Genomic DNA, 23,370 nt, shown 5'->3' with positions numbered 1-23,370 from the left:
TTATTAAAATTTTCATTATTATTATTATTATTATATAGAATCACCTGTTGCTATGGATTTACGTTTGCAATGTTGCGTAGGGTTGGTTTTTATTTTTGCGACAGCTTCTCGGCTTTCTGTTAGCAACAACCACTTCACGGCACATCTTCCACATGGCCTCCACCAGCCTGTAACTGTGGTTTGTGTTTGATACTGTGTCTCCAAATTACCAACAAGTGGGACTGAAACAACGTTATATACGCAGGTCGTGCTCTCACAAGGACTGAAATGGGTAAAAGTAAAACCACGAAGTTTAAACGTCCGCAGTTCAACGCGGTCGGGCTGCCGGTGAACGCGGTGCAGGAGGCGGGGGAAGAGGCAGAGGATCCCGTGGAGGACGACTGTCCAGCTGCGGAGCTCCTGGAGAAAGTATGATCATTCATATATCACTCAAAAATACTCTGCGTATCAGTTATAATGTTTAATCATGCAGACACTTCAGTAAAACACCAAACAGGGAGAGAATCCTTCATGGGTTTAACTCAAATGCTTGTAGTAAAGGTATATTATATTATATAAGGTTTGGTTTATATTTTAGATGTTTACAATCTTGTTCTCGTCATACAAAGTGGAAATATACGTTGTTACAGTAAAGTATACATTGGGACGAAGGTAATGGAACACTACTATATAAAAAGGTAAGTACAGTACTTGAGTAAATGTACTTAGTTACTTCCCACCTCTTGAAATAGCTGTTTGTTCAGCTGTTAGTTATGTTACATCCTTGCATGGTTGTCACTTGTCATGCCTTTCAGTAAAACAGGGAGAGAATCCTTCATGGGCTTAACTCGTACTTTTAGTAAACATGTATTACATCAGTTTACCGTTAAAACATGTTTGTGATGTTTCCATCTACCAAAATAGTCACTAGAGTTAAAAAGAAAAGCTACAGAACTACAACAACAAAAAAGTGTATAAACAAAACGAATGATATTAAAATATGCTGTCGGTGCATTTAAACAATATTTTGCTGCATTTAAATTACATTGTGCTTTCATTTTCTGGTAGATTACACTCGTGTGATTTCCCTCTTAAGACTCACATTTAGGCTTTTGTTGTTACACATTTGTGTTAATCTTTTGAAACTTGTGTCCCCAGCTGCAGAGTCCCAGTGCGGATGTGAGGGAGTTTGCGTGTGCCAGCATCTCCCGGGTGGTGCAGCAGAGCCTGAGCATCCCGGGCCTCCTGCAGCGGGACGCCGTGCGGCGCCTCGGCCCCATGCTGCTGGACCGCAGCCTGGCTGTGAGGGAGACGGCCGCCGGGGCGCTCAGGTGAGGAGGGGAGGATGTTAGGAAACAACCACAACAACAACAACAACCTGAGGCTCGGACACAACAGACAGAAAGCAAATAACTAGCAGCGACAGCAGAAGCGTTGGCAGGAAGATGTTGTGTCCCAGACAAGAGGGAGTGGTTTCAGTCAATTATTACTATTGAGCTTAATAACAATTAATGACAACATCAGAATCAGAATACCTTTATTAGTAGCAGCCAGGTATATATTGCACATAGTTTGGGAGGATGTTGGGGAACAGGGCCAACAACAACAACAACCTGAGGCTCGGACACAACAGACAGACAGCAAATAACCAGCAGCGACAGCAGAAGCGTTTCCGTGTTTGAAGATATTTAACAGTGGTTACTGGTTGTCTCTATCTATACCGGTACTGCTCTAACAATGTATAGTCCCCCCTCTGTGGGACGGATACAAGGGTTTCAGATCCTGAGTCACAGTCATCTCTATTTTCTGTATCAGAGCGTCCTGTCTCCTGTCCTCCAGTCGACCTCAAGTCAGAACGAGTTCCCTGGATATTTAAATCAGACGCTCGCTCATCGTACCGCCCCCAGCTCTCCCTCTCTTTCTTACACTAACACACACGCCTGAACACAAACAGCCAGCTCCCCCCCACTGAACGATGAGTGTGTGTCTCCCTGAGTGTGTGTCTCTCTCTGAGCGTGTGTGTCTCTCTCTGACAGGAATCTGAGTGCATGCGGCGGTCAGGAGGTGTGTGAGGACATGGTGAAGCACGACGTCATGACTCCTCTGACAGCGCTGCTCCGAGAGGTGAGACGCTCCTCCTCCTCCTCCTCCTCCTCCTCCTCCTCCTCCTCCTCCTCCTCCTCCTCCTCCTCCTCAGCAGCTGTTGCCGCCATATTCTCAGCACATGGGGTTTATTTTTTTAGATTCTAAGTGAGAATGTCTGCGCCCACACTCGCACACATTGACCAGCGTTGGACTCAAAATATTCAACGGCTTTATTTGTCCTTTGCACAATAGCGTCAGGCTCGTTCTGTCTATGAACATCTTCTCCAGCAATGCAACATACAGCTTCCGTGTCATGGCCGTTTCTACTGATCATAATTCCATTGTTGAGGTCTACTGGAATACATTTACATTGTTCAATGTTCCAAACTCCCATTGGTTTCAAACAGCATCTCTGTATAGTATGTTTATTCACTCTCTGTCCTACACGGCTTGTTGGAGCTTTACTCGCTACAGGGTGTACTTTGAGGGTTTGTGACTCTGCAGACCGTTTACATGCAGAAAAACCTTCATAGCAACAAGGGGACGGGTGATAACCGGAAAAGCATGACATGGGACCTTTAAAAAAAAAAGAAAAAAAAAAAAAGTGCAATGGACACAATTATGCAAATAAGTTGCAGGAAGGAGATAAAACGATAGAATAATCTGATAGTCTCTGATCGGTCTGTCTCAAAGCGTGTAGTTTACATTTTGACAGGGATGCTTTTACATATTTCAACCTCAGCTCCTAAAATAAGTCTATACTATTGTGAATCAATTTGTATACTACCATTGCAGTACAAAAACATTGCTATTTAATATCAGACTTTAAAATGAAAGCCCTTGCTTCAATTTGTATTGCATTTTTTACCAGATTGTCAAACATATCGTGCCATTTCTTTCATGTCTGGATTTAGAGAAAATGGCATGCGATCTGTTTGGTTTCCACTAGGGGCGTTGCAGCTCTGTATTTTAACATCTTTGCTGTTGCTCACCAGACATACACCAGACTGAAATTCCCCATAGCATTTAATATACAGAAAATAATTAAATATTTCAGTTTTTTTTTATTTAAACTGTGAAATTATGACAGGGGGTCCTCGGGGTCTTAAAAAGAAAATTAAGGCTATTAAAAAGTATTAAACGGAATTTTCCAAGGTATTACATTTTGTAGCTTGTTTTCAATAAGTATATAAATGGTCCAGAGAGGTTGTGTTCTACCGTCTGCCTGAATGTAATCATGGCGTAGGTGTGTCGTGTGATTCTGTGGAGTTTATTCATGGCATCCCGTTGGGTTTGAGGTCATCTGAACAGGACATCGCACGCTCACTGCTTGATAGCGCGAAGGTCCGTTTACGCCGGTTGCTAAGCAACATCGTTATGGGGAAATGCAAGTCTGCGTCCAAATGGTTGGAAGAGAAGGAGGAAGGACAATCAATGCTGTATATAGTCAATGTGAGGTAAAGTGTGTCGCCAAGGTAACCGGTTAGAACTCCAAGTGGCGATGAGGTCTTTGAATGTATGGAAAGGGTCTTTAAATAAGGTCTTAAAAGGTTTTTAACATTTGACTAGTGTTAATTTCGTCAGCTATTTTTTAATTTAGTTTTAGGCTTATTCCTTTGTTAAATTTCCTTTTTAGTTTTAGTCATATTTAGTCACCTTCATCCTGTTTTTATTTAGTCAAGTTTTAGTCAACTAAAAGTCTGAGCATTTTAGTCAAAGAAAACTAAAGATTTTAGTCTACTTTTTGTCAATGAAAACTGAGTCTTTTTTAGTCATCAGATAATATAGAACATTTCAGTCAAACTAGTCAAAACCAATAATTTGTCATTTTAGTATATAAATAAATAAGATTATCTTGTCCTTATTTGATGAAAAACACAGGTTGAATGATTAAGAAGCTCTGCAGAGAGTATCTGGTGTGTGGTGGTTTTACCAGCTGTGTTATGGCCACATTGCTTCCCTTCTGATGAAACAATGCCGCCTCATTGTAGCGAAAATGGGCCCAAATATCACATCGTTTCTTTCTCCCAAGCAGTGGTGGCTTTAGACTTTTTCGTTGTCAGTCATTTTGACGGACAGGATCGTAACATTTCCGTCATAATCCATTATTACCCGTCGAGTGCACAATTTATCTAGGGGGGGTATTCGGTTAACGCGAGTGCGACCACTGCTCCCAAGCCCTGTTGTTACCATTTTATTTTCTGTTAAATAAGGTGAGTTAGACCATGAGTTAGACCCGAGTCTTCCTGACAGTTCATATTGTGCCGCTGCCCGGTGTAATTCAAATGTACCGCCGCGCGCAGCACAGAAACAGCTGCTGCTCTGCCGCAGCACCGGAAATGGAACTGCTGGGAGAAAAACTGACTATCGGAGATGTAACGTTATCTTTGATAATATTTCGTCTCCTCATTTTTCGTCAACGAAAGTAAAGAGAGATTTTGTCATAGTTTTTATTTAGTAAACTACATTTTCGTCTCGTCACTCTTCGTCAACGATATTGCATGATGATTTCGTTGCAGTTATTGTTTACTGCCGTCTCGTCATCGTCTCGTGTTCGTCATGGAAAAAAATGGTCGTTGACGAACATATTTCGTCATAGTTTTAGTCAACGAAATGAACACTACATGTGACTTCAGGATTCCTGCGGATACCCTGAATGAGAACAATTCATATTTGTTGGTTATCATCAGAACTGATGTTACGAACAATGATTTCCTCAATAAAGGTTGTATCTGTGACCCGCTCTTTCGAAATCAGTCGGAAGTCGCAAAGGCTCATTTCACAATAAATAAATAAACGTGGATTTGTGTAAAAAACTAGTTTTCAGGGTTCGGGTGTTTTGTTTGATTTAAAATAAACAAAGTCTTGGCTTTCAGAATATTAAACTTGTTTCGGCAAATTCAGATGATAAATACAGCGTTGAAGCTTCGGCATAATTACAAGCGGAGAACTTGACGTCACAGCAGGCATAACAACAGCCGGTGTTTCTCGTGAGGGTTTTCCCCGGGAAACAAACACGATACACACACACACACACACGTATACACACACACACACACTCGCAAGCTTCCCCCAGACCTGTAATCCTAACGAAAATATCTTCCCTCCGTTACTACTTTGACCATTTGCTAATAACCAATCAGATCGATGGATTCCAGAGGAAACTTTGAAGGCCTTTTTCTGGCTCTGTAACAGTCATTATATAATGCGACATATTTTGCTTAATATTTGGAAAACAACAACAACAATCCTGATATCATCAGGAAGCTCGGCATCTCCTCTTTCCAGCAGTCTATACAACTTCTGGTCAATGCGACTGATTTCGATGCAGCAGCTCACATATGATATTCAAATATCAATGAAATGTTATTATGAAATACTTATTGTAAGTCGCTTTGGATAAAAGCGTCAGCTAAATGCAATGTAATGTAAAAATATGAAGAAATTAAATAATTGTTGTGTTTTCTGTAATTAAAAGTAAACACATATCTAAAGCGATAACATGTGGTATTGGGGGCGGTGGTGGCGAAGTCGATTGGGACTTGGTCGATTGGGACTTGGCTTGGCAACTGGAAGGTCACCAGTTCAAGTCCCGGCAAGACCAAGTGCTACCGAGGTGTCCCTGAGCAAGGCACCGTTCCCCACAATGCTCCCCGGGCGCCGTTCAAAATGGCAGCACGCTGCTCCTAACACTAGGATGGGTCAAATGCAGAGAAACAATTTCCCCCGGGGATTAATAAAGTATATCAAATCAAATCAAATATTAATGATCAGTATCAACGTTAGTGATAATATTGAAGCTCTTTTAAATTAAGAACAATATTACCATGTGACTGTAAGGCAACATTTGTGTCCTCCGCACGTCCAAGACTTAAATATGTGATGCCGACACTATTATAACACTTTGTACATGTGAGGATGCTCGACGAAGCTGCTTGACCCGTGGTTTTGTTGTGATCTGCAGCACAGACTTTGTTTTCTTTTCAGAGCTGTGCAGGATTTGAGAGCGCCGCTGTGCTGAAAGAGAAGAAGAATGCAGCGGAGGACGTGGCCAACGAGGCTGTCAACCTTTTGTGGAATCTGTGGTAAGACGAGGGGTTGTGTTTTTAACCTTTTGTCTATCGAGGGAGGTTTTACCGAGCATGCACAATGGCTTTTTTTTACGCTCTACAACTTTAGCTGCATGCAGAATCTCTCCCGGGCGCGGCACTGTACTTTCTACTTTTCTACCCCAGGCCAGGGGCTTCACTTATAACGCCGTGCGTAGGATTCACGTGGGAAGGGTGCTTACCTAGTAGAAATCCAAAAATAGGTACAGGCATTTTCCGATTCACCAAACATTGCGCACCGGCGAGGAAAGTGCGGCACTTCCTACGCCGGGTTCCCTTTATAAATCACAATCGGCTCGAAATGCGGTGCAGCTTTTGCGGGCTTCACGTAATGCCCAGATGTGCCTATAAATAGTCAAAGAAACGGCCATTCATTCATTCTGACTGACTGCAGGAAGCTAAAAAACAGCTAAAAAAGACGTCTCACACCGTGTCAGATTTTGGTTATTTTGGGGAGGTCGAGATAAATCATATTGTTTGGTGGATGCAGTTTGAACAGGGGAGCAGCATGGAGGTCGGATCGTCACCAAAATAAATAAATAAGTGGTCCGAAAAAGGTTCATGACAAAAAGAATACACATAACCTTCCTCGGGCAGTGTGTTTGTACCGGGGACAGGAGACCCCCCCCCTTGATGAGAGACTGTAAGAAGTGATCGGGGAATCCCTCCGGAGTGGAGTCATGGCGACTGGATCTGAATTATGTTTTTGTATTTGGTGGTTTGTGTTCCAGCTGTCGATCAGCTGTGCGCAGCGTCTCCACCTATATCCACCAGTTAGAGGAAATACAACCAATGTGTTGAGTTATATTAGCTGTACAATTTACCACATGGTGTTCTTAGCTTCCATACCTCCTGTGTTTTACAAGTCTTGGCAAACGGCATAAAATACGAATAAACGTGATAGTATATAAAACCATGCTCGTATCTACAACCTATAGAAATGCAAAACGGCGTCAGTTTAGACGTAATTCTGTCCTCCTGCTCACCGCATCATTTATGAGAAAACATTTCATAACATTAACACAACATATTCGAGGTGGTTTTAAATAACATATCCGTATTTATTTATTTCTCCAAGTTATGTGTGTGTGTGCGCTGAGGAGTCTCAAGCAGGCGTTCGTTAAATCATTTTAAGATTGGCTTTAATCAATGTTTGAAAATGAATTCTTCATATATGATAAATGAGAGGTAGCATTTTATTTATGGTATTATTTCCACACATTTCTCTCCATTCTTCCTTCTGCCAACGGTGTCGCAGTTTCTCGTCTCTCCCGTTGTTGTGCTTAGTGCGTACGCATGGGTTAGAGTTTGCGTGGAGGACCGCACGTTTTCCCGTCAAGTTAGTATTTTATAAATCGCAAACATTGCGTAGAAACTGGCGTACGCCATCTTTTGAGCGTATATCCCTTTTATAAACGAGGCCCCAGAACATTGCATTTTTAGTTCATCTTATCGTCACACTCCCGCTTTTTGACACACGTTTACTGCCATTATCCAATCCATCATTATTCACACATTATGTCTCATTTCTAATTTCTTACCCGTCTGTTTTTCCTCTCGTGTTGTTGTTTCTAGTGAGAGCAGCAGCCAGTCTCTGTCTGTCTTCAACAAAGCGGGTCTCCTGGACCTGGTGGTGCAGTGTCTGGAGACACACCAACACAACATGGAGCTGGCCATATCTGCGGGTACGTCTCATTAAAGAACCGTTCAGTTGTAGTCATTGATCTATAAAGGTGTGCGCCCAAGTTATTGTCTTGGCAGCACCTGGAAGCTTGTTGACCCCCCCCTGGATCCATGTTATTCTGATGTGTTCCATAATTGTTTTGTCATATGGATTGTCTTTATGATGTTGTGTATTCTGTACACACAACATCTTATGCATGTCTATCCGTCCTGGGAGAGGGTCTTTTCTTCCTTGTGTGCTCCATGGGTCTTAGGATGCTGTTCATTCTGCAAATCCAACTGAGACATTTGTAAATACTGATATTAGGCTATTTTAATAACATTTGATTGACAGACAGACATCCTACTTGGGCAAGACGTGTTATTCATGAGGAACCTCAACTTTTATCGAAATATCACAAAAGGACATAAAGTCACTGTTAGGGATGGGTATCGTTAAGGTTGTAACGGTACTACTACTTTTATCGCTACTGCTTATCGATCGGGTCTTTTAACGGTATTCGTATTGGTTATTTAAAAAAAATGTTTTTTATTATTTTTTATTATTTTTATTATTTTCCTGTTCACACCGCAGCGGAGCCGCCTCTTAGCTCCGGAATCCGGTTCGTTTCAAGCACCAAAAAATTGTCCGGCCAGAGCAAAAGCACCGCATACGTCACGCTTACGTCGAGGCGGGTGCAGGGGGGGGGGGGCAGGGGGGCGGGATCAACTCCTGAACAACAACAAAAAGCCGGCGTGTTATCCAGTTTGTACACAACGATGGAGAAACTTAACAAGCAGCAGTGGTCCACTGAAGAGACCAGCTACCTACTGGGAATCTGGTCTTCCGAAGAGGTGCAGAGGAAGCTGGAGCACATCGGCCAGTGTTGTCGGTGTCAGCTGTGAGGGGTTTCCGCGCCGTTTGGCTTTATGAAGCGGGCACGCAAACGGTTACGTCATGGCGCAAACGATGACGCAATGACGCAGCACCAGTCGGACTCTGGGCGGTGTGAAAAGAGCCGGAGCTAAACCGAAGAACCGGTTCTGAACCTGAAAAGCTCGGAGCTAGAACCGGAGCTGCGTTGGTGTGAATGAGGTATCAGTAATCATGATGTTCAAAGACAATGGGATTTATCATTGTAAGAACGCATGTCTGGCAATTCTGCAGTTTAGATACACGCCATGAATCTGTTTCTTGCTCAAGGACACAGTTTAGAATAACCTTCGGAAGAAATGAGTCTCATTGTTAGTCGGCAAGGTCCATGGCCAGCCTGACCTCCAACTGAATGTGTTTCTGTCGTGTACTGAACCACTTGGTAACTCTGTCCTCTCTGTGTCCAGCCCACTGCCTGCACACGGTGACGGAGGATAACCCCGAGCTGCTGCGGAGCACCAACAGCGCCGTGCTGAGAGTCGTGGAGAGCGTGCTGCTGACGCCGGAGACAGACATGGCTCACACCCTGCTCAGGACCCTGGCTGCAGGTACCACCTCTCTGAGTATTAGGGAAGAAATGAATAGTATCAATAGTCCACATGACTCCTTAGTCAACTAAATGCGGGGTCGGTGTGTTTTTTTGGTCAAACAAACTGGTGGTGTGACCAATGGCCATTTACAATTATTAATACTATTACTATTATTAGCATTAGTCTATATTTAAAAAAAAAAAAAAAAAACATAAATAATAATAAAAGAATATATAAATAAAATCGATTTTTAAAAATAATATTCGATTATGGAGACTGTAACGAATAATCGAATAATCACCGGCATCCCTACTGGCTTCCTGAAGCAGTCCCGTGGTATCGACAGGCAGCGAGGCTTCGTTTGTCATCGATGACGTCACTGGCCCAAAACGATACAAGCTTCACAAAAAGCTTCGGGGATTACTCGACACGCGCTCCGAGGCCTCGGCGCAATACGTAACATCACTACCTTTCAGTGCCACTTCAGACGAAGACAATCTTTGAAGCGAAATATTGTTCTTTTAACTTCCTTGTTTTTTCTTATGCAAATGTAGTTAGTTGTTACTTTAAATCCCGTCTTAAAACCCACCTTTCTCCTTAGCATTCGTAAACAAGTAGATTGTTGCTTTCAGCGGTCTATTGTTTTTACTATATGGTAGTTTTAATTTTGTAATTGTTACGTTTATTCTGGTTTGTTTTGTGGTCGTATCTTTTGTGATTTTATACTTATTTGTATGTTTTGCGAGCTGAGCTGTGTGATTTTATACGTTGTGTATCTCTCTGTACGGCACTTTGGTCTGGACGTTTTAAAGTGCTATATAAATAAAGTTGGATTGGATTTTAAATTCCGATTTTTAAACATTTAGTACAACTTTCTAAAATATGATGTAGATTAATCTATTCAACATTATATTGTTGTATGTTAAATAATGAGTGGGTATATTTTTCTAAGTCTTTATTAAAGTAATAGTTAAGTTAAAGTAATTATTTTTGAAAAAACATCTCACAGTTCCAGCTTTTTGAATGTGAAGAATTGCTGCTTTTCCTTTTGTAATATTTGTATCAAGAGTTTTGTTCTGCCACGAGTACTTCTTCTCCTTAAGCTTAAAGTTCATTTTCCTGACCATACTTATGTATCCTTTTGTGGATTTCTAGTTCTAATGTCTCCTCTCTCTCCCCTGCCGTGTCTCAGGCACTCTGTGGAACCTGAAGAGCAGTCTACCGCCGACCCGTCAGACCCAGGCTCTGAACGCCGTGGTCTCCACTCTCTCTCGGAGCCTGGATCTGGACGCAGGAACGCTGATCCCTGAGCTCAGAGGAGCAGAGGAGCTCCATCAGAGGAACACCGACGCTGCAGCCGAGAGCGAGCAGCAGGCTGCCGGAGGAGAGGAGGAGGCGATGGTCGAGGAGGAGGAGCCCAAACACACGAAGAACGGGATAGCTGCAGACAACGACTTCTCCGACCTTTTACCTGTAAGTAGTGACTCTAACATTCTCTATTGTTGGGAAAACACTGAATGTCCTTTTCCAATATGAGAGGAACATGATAACAAAGGTATCCCAACTGTAGCTGTGAACATGACGGCATGTCTGATGACCCAGAAGAGCATCAGGACTGTTTGAGGCAGATGATAGCTATGTGATTAACATGAGGATTCAGCCTCTATGGAGATAGACATCAAGCATGCTCATTTCTGACGTGGAGCTAATCTGAACTAAACATTGAATACTGCTTTGAACCGGTATTCCATATACCGTACTTTCCGGACTATAAAGCGCACCTGCATATAAGCCGCAGCAGCTAAATGGTCCGTCTGTCTTGCTCTCGTTCTGTCTCTCGGTTCCACTTTTACTTTGGCGCGCTACCTGTCTCGCTCTTTTCCGGCCTCCAGCTTTTCCTGCTGGAGCCCGCCGCTTCGAGGTGGCGGGCGCGGACCGGTCCTAGAGCCCATAGCGTTAAAGGTGTTTAATTTACCTTTAAAATCCATAGATTTAGGAGGTTCCCTAGTGGCCGTTAGCTGTACAAAATAAATGGGGGGAAAAGTCGCGGCTTATAGTCCGAAAAGTACGGTAGTTCTCTATACGTGATGCTATTTGTTTACATGCTATTCCTCTTCATGCATACATTTTTATTATCAGGAAATAAACAAGAACATCCACGACAGACAAATAAAATCAAGTCAATCCTAAAATGAAATAAGGAGTTTATCCCCCGGATCAAACGTAATGTATTGTTTCAGGAAAAGTTAACGCTCGTATTTTGGATTCATTCATTCACCATTTGTTAATCTTTTTGCATTATATACTTTTTGCCACCTTTCCGTACCTTCAGCGTTTAGGACTAGTTTCTACATCCATTTATTTTCGTACTTTTATTTCCAAAGTGCAGTCGAAAATTGTCATAAATGACTTAATGTCCAAACATGATTTACCAATGGCTCGATAAGGAGTTTACCCCGGTTTTAATTTCTGTAAATATACAGAACGTGAACTGACGTCTGCGGCGACAAAGCAGTTATTTTTGTTTACGCCACAGTGTGCGAAAAAGTACACGTCCCACCGTCCGGGACGTGTTATTTACAATATCGGACAAGTAGATCTTTCAATTGACTTGTCCGGCGGACAAGTGACGTTTTTCGCCCCGATTTATTGACAAATTATTGATACATTCAGTTTACAAAAGGCAGAACTCATTCGCAAATTGTCCGTGTCCGCCATTGTTCGTTTAGAAATGTTAGTTTCGGTTCTGCTTGTCGATTCCTAAGGAAATGCATCTCGCCGCTTTCTGTACAGTTAGACGGGGGCGGGGCGGGAAGTGTAGCACCGTGGCCGGGTTGGGAAGCAAAACTCGGTTCCGAGTAGGAACAAATAACAATTGTCCGGTACCGGGATTAATAAGAGTTGTGAGGACAGGAGGCCGAGCCCCGCGGACTGCAGCTCTCTCTCTATGCTCCGTATCAGCTGATCGCTGCTCGGTGCAGCTCAGCGTCTCTCTCTCTCTCTTTCTACACACAGCGGATCTGCTGCCCGTTAACAGCCTCATCTTTGTCAAACGTTCTTATGTTCTCTCTCTAACACGTAATGAAGGTTATTAAGCGTTTTAGCTCCTGTGTTGTTAATATTGACCACCATTTCCTTTATGAAGTGAAGCAGCCTCCCTGTCTGTGTCCTCGCGCTGTCCTCACATCCCCGGACCCCCAGGCTCGGAGGAGCACAGGGATGTCAGTATTGTTTATGAAGCAGGGTATAGAAAGTACATTATTGAAATGCTATTTATACTATTTATTAACTTTTACAAACAGTGAGTAGCTGGGCAGCTGCAGCAGGTGTATTGCAGGACATGTGTAAGCGTGCAAGTGTCTTTGAGTTGTAGAAAAGCGCTAGGCCTATAGGCTATAAATATAATAATAATAATAATAATAACTTTATTTGTATAGCACCTTTCATACAGGGGATTGCAGTTCAAAGTGCTTTACATCAGTAAAAAATAAGACATAACATCTGTGTAAAACAAGCAGCAAGAGCAAAGCATAAAGTGGGATAAAATAATTAAAAATAAAAACATGGGGAATAAAACAGAGAAATAGTGCAATGTCAATCACAGAGAATAGTGCAGTATAATAGTGTAAAATCAGTCAAATGCTTTGGTAAAGATAGGTTTTAAGCTGCCTTTTAAAAATGCCTAATGTATTGGCTTCCCTAATATTGTTGGGTAACATGTTCCACAGTTTTGGGGCGTAGTTTACAAAGGCTGCATCACCGATCTTCTTTTATGACTCTTTCTGGTGACCTCTAATAGACCTGCATCTGATGATCGCAGTGTTCTGGCAGGTGTGTAGTTCATTAGAGAGTCAGCCATGTAGCTGGGTCCTTGTCCATTTTTAGAGCCTTGTATATGAGGAGAAGTACCTTAAAATCAATTCTAAAAGTTACAGGAAGCCAGTGTAGAGTAGCTAAGACAGGACTAACGTGTTCCCTCCTTTTGGTATTAGTCAGTAGTCTAGCTGCAGAGTTTTGAATGAGCTGGAGTCTTTGTACATTCTCAAACTGCACCACTTAGAACTAACTAAACAATGCAGAGATTATTTTTATATAATTGTATTCAATAACCGTAAGAAATTCAACAGTATGAAGTGATTTGTAAATAGGAATACAGATTTGACTTAATGTTTTCATAAATATATTTTTCTCCCAGTTTGTCATGGGACTGATTTACCCTCTCAAAGAACCGGAATCGAGAACCGAAAATAACCAGAATCGAAAAGCAGAACCGGAATCGTTAAAATCCAAACGATACCCAACCCTTTGTGTGATGCAGTAAAATGTTACCGCTCACTTACGTTAGCGGTGTTGTAAAAACTGTGGGAAAATGTAAAAAATACGATGAGGAAGAAGATTCCAGTGGCCCCAATTTTTGTCAATTCTGGACAAGTGAAAAATGTATTCGGACAAGTACATTGCCAAACTCACTTGTCCATGGACAAGTACTCTCTAAAAACTTTTTCTCACACTGCGCCAGGTGAAAAGGTTTTGTATGTGTCATCCTGAAAAGTTATCCGCACTGACAGAGCAGACAGACTGTGGGGTTTTGGGGGGGGGGGGGGGAGTTTAGGGTTCAGCTGGGGGCCTCAGGCTCTCTGACGTCCCCCAGACTCGACCTCTGTGAGACAGCGCTGTCCCCCCCGTCCCAGCCAGCGCCCCGAGACCAGGGCTGACATGATGGGGACGACGAAAATCCCCTGTTATACTTTAGGTTATCCAACGGGGTCATCTGCATCCAGGCTGTGGTTTCACTGGCGTAGCTTTAATAACTAAAACGATAATGATTTTCTTAATAATGTAAGAAATATGTTTGCACGGTTAAACCAGGATTCAAAACATTGCAAGGATAAAAAATGCAAAAAAATCCCTTCCAACAATAAAAAAAGACTTAAAATAGTGCGATAAAATGGTGAAATTAAAACACAGTACTAAGCAAGGAACGAGGTGAAAACAGTTTCTAGAATGCAATACCATACAGCAGAATAAAGTCCTCTACTTGACCTTACTACTTGTTTAAGTGTTCTTAAATTAATAAAATATATTATAACACGTTTTGAGAAGTGCTTTTTAGTTTCACCGTTAGACACTCACACAAAACCCTGAACACACTATTAAAAAAAAAAGGGGAACAAGGCGTTATTGTCATAGCTACAGCGCGGTTGTTGGCAATACAAATCTTAAAGGTCACATGTCATGCTTTTCCGGTTATCACCCGTCCCCTTGTTGTTATGAAGGTTTGTCTGCATGTAAACGGTCTGCAGAGTCAAAACCCTCAAAGTGCACCCTGTAGGGAGTAAAACTCTAACACAGAGAAGACCTCCCCAAAACGCCTCGTTGGAGAAACGCCACTGTCCATTTGATTCTTCCGGGGACATCATGATGTCATGTCGTCCCCGGAACGAAATGGACCAATCCGTGGAGCCGTTACGTTAAGCCCCCGCTGATTGGTCCAAATTGACCAATCCACGGACTTCCTCACGCTCAGTGCAGGCAGCTCTGCTGATCTCTCCTCCCTGGCTGCAGGCTGATAACAGACAGTTGGGATCGCGGCGACATTCTCTCTGCAGACCCATTCTCACAGCGTTTATCAACCTTTTGCTTCCTCAATATCAAGCCACACTTATTGTTGTTACTTCGGCTGTGACTTTGTGTGTGCTCAGGGTGAGTTTGGCTGTGTATCGCTAAACAAGGAAATCACACCTCCACGGAGCTCAGCGAGATTCACAACGTCCCGACGGGTCCCGACCAATCGGAGCACACTGGGCTCACAGGGAGGGAGGGGGGGGGGGGGGGGTGGAAGAGCTGCAACGAGCCGCTTAGTGGAGAGAGTGAATACACATACTTTACAGAGATGCTGTATGCGAAACCAATGTGAGTTTGGAAAATTGCACAGTATAAATCTATTCTAGTAGACCTCAACAATGGAATTATGATCAGTGGAAATGACCATGACACGGGACCTTTAAAAGATAGAATATAATATGGAGGGATGAAACCCTCTTTAATGGTCTCACATGCAGAGCACACAGTGACATGTGTTCTCTACTTTGAACCCATCCTAGTACCAGGAGTCTATACTAGGAGCAGTGGGCAGCTATTGTACAGCGCCCGGTGAGAGATGGGAGGGGGGAAGGGGGATGTCCGGTGCCTTGCTCAAGGGCACCACGGCAGGGCAGGAGGTGAACTGGGACCTCTCCAAGTAGCAGTCCACACTCCATATTTAGGTCTGGTCGGGGACTTGAACCTACGGCTCCCAGTCCAAGCCCCTACTGACTGAGCCGCTGCCGGAGAAGTCTGTAGATGCAAAAATAAAAAATACAATTAAACAGTTGTCCTAAAACAATCAAAATCCATAAGAGAAGTGATTTAAAAGATAAATAATCTCTTCCAAAAATAAAAACCCAGCACACACTGCGAATAAAATATATAGTTTCTAATCTTTCTCTTAATGTTTCCTTGATCTGTGACACCCCAATGCGGGTTTCCCTTCCCTTGCGACACAGTTAAAAAAAAGGACATGACTGTGTTTGAGTTAATCTGTCGAGAGATAGATCTCGTCCTTCAGACTGGGAGCTAACGATGCTAACGATGCTAACGATGAGTGTTTTGATGCTGACTCTCTGTTGTTCCAGAGGCAGCAGGCGGAGCTGAGGGAGGCCACGGCGCTGCTGACGGCCCAGCAGACGTCTTTAGAGATCATCGTCAACATGTGCTGCTCTGATGGTGAGTGAGACACAGCGCTGACCCCCCCCCCCCTGCTGAGGATATCATAACGAGGGAAGAGTTCATCCGAGTGCTGGGCGGTATATCGACTCTGCAAGATATATATCGATATATTTTGATTAGACAATTACACAATGGAATTCTGGGTAATCAGAATCAGGTTTACACATACGAGGAATTTGACTTGATGCCATGGTGCAGACATAATAAGTAAGGGATAATGTGCAGCGAGGCGGTCATTATGGGGAAAAGACCACCCTTCATGCTTCGCGTCGAGCTCCTGATCCGCCTGTCGGGTGTTCTTTTCCCCATAATGACCAAGTCGCTGCACGTTATCCCGCTTATTACAAGGCCACATTCTCAAGTAACGATATGACTCCCAATATTAATTGAAATGCTTTTATAGATTTCGAAAATGTTTTAAAAAATAGTCTTAGACATGCATCCGCTAAGAAAAGTAGTCCGTTGTTACCGTTTGAACTAATGTAGCAACGGCAGGAACTGCTTCGATAGCGTTTTTGAGGAGCTTTTTGATTACAGATTTGAAAACATCGTTGCTGGCTTTAAAAGTAGCACAATTCATGATGTCAAACCTTGGGAAGTATCTCGATATCCCTGCCCTAATGCCAAAGTCACTGCACACTGAATATGTGTCGCCGTTTGATGTCTATGTCTGGACCGCTGCGTAAAAAGGAGGGTTTCTGCCCGTTACTTCTCCGCTGTTTTTCTTGTCCCAGTTCGAAAAGCAAACTGTAGGCCTATATACAGTTCAATCGACCGGACTTCTTTCTGCAGATGTGAGCGTCCTTAACAACGGTCAATAAATCCTTGACAGCGGTCTGTCTGTTCTGGATTAACAACGTTTCACGTGTTCTGAATTGACCAATCAGAATCGAGTATTCTAAGCCATGTAATAACATAAAATAGTATTAGAAATAATTAAAAAATATAGCAGTGTTTACATAGAAATAGAATGGAACACAATTCGGCATTAATACAAAAAATAAAACTTGCACCTTTATGTATTTTTAAGGGGGTTCAGGTCTTAGGGAGGGGGGATAGAAAGGTGGAGATTAAATGTTATTATTGTATGGTTGTATGTGTTCTTCAATAAAACATATACAACATTATAATGAAAACATGTAAATACATAGATTTTGTGATATTATAAAAGGTTTTACTGCATAATAGTGAATGATACTGAAGACCATATATTGAGTGTCTTAAAGCGCCATTTGTTTTTTGCAGTTCGTTGCACTTGTATGTGTTTATCTTCAGAGGTCATTATGCCAACCCCAACGAAGTGCCTTTTTGTTTCGTTTATCAATTCTATGGTTGCCTTTCTCGTCAGACCCCTCAGACGATGAGTGGGAGGAGGAGTCGAGCAGCGATGAGAGCGACCTGGGTCCGGACGGTCTGTGTGACGGAGTCTCCAATCTCATGTCTCCTCTGTGCTTATCAGCGGAGATTCACGACGCTTTGATCAACCACAACATCCCAGAAAAGGCAAATACATTTATATGTTTGATCAATTCGGGCCTGTGTCCAAATTGTGTCGGTTTTTAGCAGGAAAAACGCTCCATTTTGATGTTTTGAAGAGTACGAAACCTCTGTTGGAGAAGCATCGTATCTTTCCTTTTTAATGTATTTGGTACCAAGCTGAAGACGGCTGCTCTCACACTTTGTATGAATGAGCTTCACCGCTCAATCAGCTGTAGAATGATCCACGTACGGAGATAAAAGTACAATATCTGTCGATCTAATCCAACAAATGCGCTTTTCAGTCTTTGCGATGATAGTTTCTCTCTGACGTTAAAATCCGGATAGAAAACGCGTCCGTGAACTGTTTCCAAATGGCGTCTGTTTTTAGCAGAAATAACGCTCCAAGTTTGAAGATTTGAAGTGTCTTTGAGTACAAAACCTCCTTCTTTATCTACTTACTATGTTTTTCAGTATTGGTACGAAGCACAATATTTGTCGATCTAATCCAACAAAGGCACTTATCAGTCTTTGTGATGATAGTTTCTCTCAGGATAGAAAACACGGCCAGAACTAGATCCTCCTCCATTTTCTACAGACCGTTGCTCTTCTGAAATGTTCAGATAATTACAACTAGTTTGAGCTTGGCACAAATCAACAAAAAGGCCTCATGTGAAAGCATACTCTCTCTCCTTTCTGGGAACACTTTATAAAAGACGCTTTGGCTCAGAAAAAGTCACTATGTACACACAGGCCCTGCCACACACCTTCATTAGCTAATAGCTCTCAGAGCGGGCATTAATAAGTGGGGGGGGGGGGGGGGGGGTGGTTGAGGTGATGTGCAACAACATTAACCTTTCTGTTGGTCGCTTGTTAGCAGACCCTTCACGCGAACAGGTACAGGCAGGGCCCATAATGATAGCCCTATAGTTTAAATCTAATACCCACACATGAACATATGGAAATGGGTTACTATTTAAAAAAAGTAATGTATTTATCAATGTATTTAGGAACCTATCCATATGATTTTTAGTGGGGGTCGACCTCAAATCTTGTAGGGGGTCCAGGGGCATGCCCCCCCGGTAAGATTTTATTTTGGAGTTAAATGCATCAATCTGGTGCATTTTGATGGCAAAATAAAGAGACTAGATCTATGGAAACACCTATATTAAACAGAACTGTATACATTTCAATAATCATAAAATCATGGCCATAACCAATAACATACCATTTCCAATATGAAAAAAACACTGAAACTTGTTTATTAATTTATTTGTGGTTCATTTATAGTTGTGAGTGTGTCTGTGCTCCTGAATCAGCCTCTCCTGTCTCCCTCCTCTCCCCCTGCTCCTCTTTGAGGCAGCAGCAAAGACTAGTTTTCTCTCAACAAGTTTTAAAAGTGTATCATACCTTTTTTCACCTAGTTAACTTTTTATTTATTTATTCATGCATATTTTACTAATCACATTACATTTCATTTAGCTGACGCTTTTATCCAAAGCGACTTATAATGACCGATTACAGGGACATTCTCCCTGGAGTACCTAAGGGCTAAGTGCCTTACTCAAGGGCACACTAGTGGTGGTCTTCCTGGCGGGATTTGAACTCACAGCCTTCCGATCTTCAGCCCACCTCGCTATCCATTAGACCAATCACTACCCTCTCAAATGGAAATATGTGTTTACATAAATGGTGACCACAACGTTTGAGACCCACTGAGAACTTAGACTAAGTTAACTATCTAAACACTCAGAGTCCTTTACCTCACCTGAGCTGAGCTTATCCCGAGCTGGAATGACACACAGAGACCAATCAAGGGCTTTGATTTATGATCTGTATGACAGTGGCCATGTCGGCAGGCCACATCATGTGGACAGCCAGTCACCCTGTGTGAGGCAGGCCACTTAACAGGCCAGAAGGAGGCGAGATCAGTGCAAGGGAGCGAGGGATCATTGTCCACAAGTTAATCGATCCCAGATGGCGTCGTGGTCACGGACGAATAATAAAAAAAAACTAAATGGGTCACGAAATATACTTGGGCGGCCGTTAATATACCTGGGCGGCGGTTAATATACCTGGGCGGCCGTTAATATACCTGGGCCCAAGTATAGTCTATGTGTGGGAAACCCTGTACTGTCATTTAAAAACCTCAAAATATGGTTTTAATTGTGCAGCGAATACTTCTCCCAGGTCGAATTACTTAACTGTGCAATTAAAGAGATGTTTTATTATGAAACCGCACTAAGTTGTATTATGATGTAATATCTTTTTCCCCCTTTCCAGGTCCTCAAAAAGACGGAGATCCCTAGAAAGGAAGCTATGGATGTGTGCCGTCAGAACTCCTCCTGGAAAGGCATGATCATAAAGTAATCCTCTCACTTCTCATAATTATGTTTAACTTTAAAACAAGGTTAAAGTTTCTGAGTTGTAAATGTTATGCCTCTTTAATCTGGTACTTGTTGGAAGTGTAAGGGATGTGTGGCTCTTGAATGAAAGGTTATCACTGAACCACAGGCAGGTCCATATCAACAGGTACATTCAAAAACTTGGTAACGAAATATACCATGGTATAAAAACATGTTTTTTAGTTCAATAGATACATTGTTTGTATAAGGTTAAGTATAGTTCATTTATATATCACATTTCAGATATTAAGGCTATTCAAAGTGCTCTCGATAAGCATTTAGACAAAACGGATGAACAAAGAAAAAAAGGATTAGATATAATACAAAATGAACATTGGAATTACATAAATTACTGCAAAAGTGTAATAACAGATTCTTAGATGGCATACAGAAAAGCAAGGATTTTAGCCTTGATTGTAAAATAAACGTAACTAAATAATTGCGCTTTAAAACCCATTGATGTGATTTAAACACTTAAAGACATTTTGGGAGGGTAAATTAATTATCACTCAACTCTGACAACAGTTAGTTCAATAAGTCAAAAATCCTCTATCACAAAGTAGATCATTTCATATCTTGATAACGAATGATATCGCAATATAAACTGGCAAGCCCGAAGGTTGCAGTTCTTCTTGTTTTACCGGCCTCATGATTCCATGTTGACTGTTACTTTGGTACCTGTCATTAAAGGTCTCGTGTCATGGCCATTTCTACTGATCATAATTCCATTGTTGAGGTCTACTAGAATAGATTTACATTGTTCAATTCCCCCCCCCCCCCTATGAGCCCATGTGCTCTGATTGGTCAGCTCGCCCACTCTGTTCTGATGAGTCCACCACAGTTACAGCGGAACATCAGTCAGTATGTGTTACAATGGCGTTTGTTAGCCACTGAAAAATGGCACCAGTAATGAGAAACAGATGAGAATGCTGCGTGGGGTCTGGGTGCCGTGTTGGCGGGACGTTGCGGGGCTCGCTGCTGCGAGGAGCGGACAGTGTGAGCTGGATTACTGGCGTTGTTTCCTGGCTGCTGCGTGGGGTCTGCGAGACACAGCGAAACCCAGCCCGAGCACACACACACACACACACACACACACACACACACCCGCAGCCTCCCCGCGTCCTGCCGTCTCAGGCTGAGAAATCCGTGGAGCTGCAGCTGAGAAAAGATTGAGTGTGTGAGGAAGTCCGCGGATTGGTCCAAACGTAACGTCACTGTACCCAGGAAGAAAAAGAGAAATCCCCAACGAGGCGTTCTGGGGCAGCACAGACAGGTCTTCTCTGTGTTAGAGTTGTACTCGCTACAGGGTGTACTTTGAGGGATGTGACTCTGCAGACCGTTTACATGCAGAAAAACCTTCATAGCAACAAGGGGACGGGTGATAACCGGAAAAGCATGACATGGGACCTTTAAGGACAAAGAGGGCAAGGTAGGGAGCTTGGATAATTCTAGACCAATTGCTCTAGCCAGTGTGTTATCCAAAAGTCCTGGAAAGAATTTTGTTAGACAGACTATGTTCTTATTTATGTACCTCAGATAACCAGTTTGGCTTCAAGGCTAAGCATGGTACTGAGCCATGCATCTATGCTTTGAAGGACATGGTAGAAACATATAGAAACAGAATTCCACTGTTCTGAGTGGTTTCATTGATGCCTCTAAGGCTTTTGACCGAGTTAACCATCATAAACCGTATTTAAAATTGAGAGAAAGAGGTGTGCCCAACAGCATAATTAGGATCCTGGCTTATTGGTGTGCCAACCAGAGCATGTGGATACAATGGGGGAATGCAGTCTCGGCGCCATTTGGTGTTGGTAATGGAGTCCGCCAGGGGGGGCTCCTCTCACCGAGCCTTTTTAATATCTATATGAATGATCTATCAGATGATTTAAGTGGCTGTAAAGCAGGATGTGTGATTGGTAATGTGATTGTAAACCATCTTATGTATGCCGACGTATGTGTTTCTCCTAGCAGTGCTGGATTTCAACAGCTGCTAAATATATGTTCTGATTACAAAGTCAAATTTGATGTTAAATACAATGCTAAGAAGAGCGCTGTAATGATCTGCAGAGCAACAGGGGATACGAACCTTGGTTTTCCAACATTCTCTCTGTCAGCGCAGGTGCTGTCTGTTTGCTGCAACACTAAGTATCTGGGACACATCATCACAGATGAAATGGCTGATGATGATGACATGTATAGACAGCAGCGTGTCTTATACGCACAAGCTAACATGTTGGCTAGACAATTCTCTTGGTGTTCAGATGAGGCTCTTAACGGTACGTCCACACGGCAGCGGCGCGTGCTTCAACGGAGACGCTTCCCATTCACTTTGACTGGGGTGACGTCAGGCTTTGCCGAACTGCATTGTGGTTCCGTCGCGTCACTTTGCCTCCGCTGCTCGCTTCAAAAGTTGAACATTTCAACTTTTCAAGCTTCGACGGAAGCGTCAGCCAATCGAATCATATGCCAGTACAAGTGCTAGCCAATCAAACCGCGTGCTTGTGTGTCCGGGGCGGGAGATGCATGTGATTGGTTGTTGGTCGAGTTTCAGCCCCCCCCGGCCGCCGTGTGTAGGGGCCGTTAGAGCTTATTGCACTCCTCTCTCTACTGCCCCCTTGTGGGTCAAGTTTAAGAAGGCGAAGCTCCAGAAGCTCCAGGTTGCTCATAATGGTTGTTTGCGTATACTGCTTAGAAAACCAAGGTGGTGCAGTGAAAGTGAAATGTTTCGTAATGCACCCAATTTTAATTGATGGATTCATTCTAAGAACTTGAGTGCAAAATAAACATAACCAATTCAAATGAAAATAAATAAAAACATCTAAACGTAGCTGATAATGTAGAAAAATATGTCCGGTAAATATTTGTATATATGCCTTAACATCAGCCATCGTTTCCTCTGGATAGTCAGCGGGAAACGGAGGCCTTTTAATGAATCCATTCATTCACTTTAGTGCAAAATGAACCTACATCTAGACGTAGCTGATACCGCGACACAATACATGTAGAAAAATATGTCCAGTAAACATTTCTATATATCGTTTAGATGTTTTTAAACCCTCATATCACAAATCAAAACTCACCTTTTCAGAACTGCTTGAATCTGTACTTAAAGGTGGGGTAGGTAATTCACTTCAGAAACACTTGTTGTATTCCACGGAATGCTCTTCACATCCCGATAGCAATGCATACATTACATGCTTTGACAATAAATTAGGGATGCTCCGATCGCCAATTTCGGGGCCAATCGCCGGAATCAGTATCGGACGATGCCGATCGCTGATCCGATCGAGTGGGCGGGGCCTAAATGTAAGATTTAAACATCACTTTAAATCTTCCATTCAAAGTGATGTTTAAAACTCAGTTAATGGGGCTCATTCACTCGAGCTTCCACAAACAACAACAACTTAATTATTACATTCAAA

General features: G+C 42.6%; 1 protein-coding gene across 1 annotated transcript in view; it reads left to right on the top strand.

The window, feature by feature from the left end:
• Window positions 1-114: 114 nt before the first annotated feature.
• heatr3 (HEAT repeat containing 3) overlaps window positions 115-23,370 on the top strand; it is a 37,852-nt gene continuing 14,596 nt past the window's right edge. Inside the window, exons 1-10 of the mRNA XM_034077393.1 lie at window positions 115-408; window positions 1,138-1,310; window positions 2,016-2,103; window positions 6,052-6,149; window positions 7,749-7,858; window positions 9,177-9,317; window positions 10,492-10,772; window positions 15,974-16,064; window positions 17,416-17,570; window positions 19,827-19,909. Coding sequence (XP_033933284.1) covers window positions 268-408; window positions 1,138-1,310; window positions 2,016-2,103; window positions 6,052-6,149; window positions 7,749-7,858; window positions 9,177-9,317; window positions 10,492-10,772; window positions 15,974-16,064; window positions 17,416-17,570; window positions 19,827-19,909 — 1,361 coding nt within the window. The 5' untranslated portion in view covers window positions 115-267. The remainder of the gene's footprint in view (window positions 409-1,137; window positions 1,311-2,015; window positions 2,104-6,051; window positions 6,150-7,748; window positions 7,859-9,176; window positions 9,318-10,491; window positions 10,773-15,973; window positions 16,065-17,415; window positions 17,571-19,826; window positions 19,910-23,370) is intronic.

This window comes from Pseudochaenichthys georgianus, chromosome 3 (assembly GCF_902827115.2).
Source record: "Pseudochaenichthys georgianus chromosome 3, fPseGeo1.2, whole genome shotgun sequence".
Lineage (NCBI taxonomy): Eukaryota > Metazoa > Chordata > Actinopteri > Perciformes > Channichthyidae > Pseudochaenichthys > Pseudochaenichthys georgianus.
This window is presented reverse-complemented; position numbering and strand designations above follow the sequence as displayed.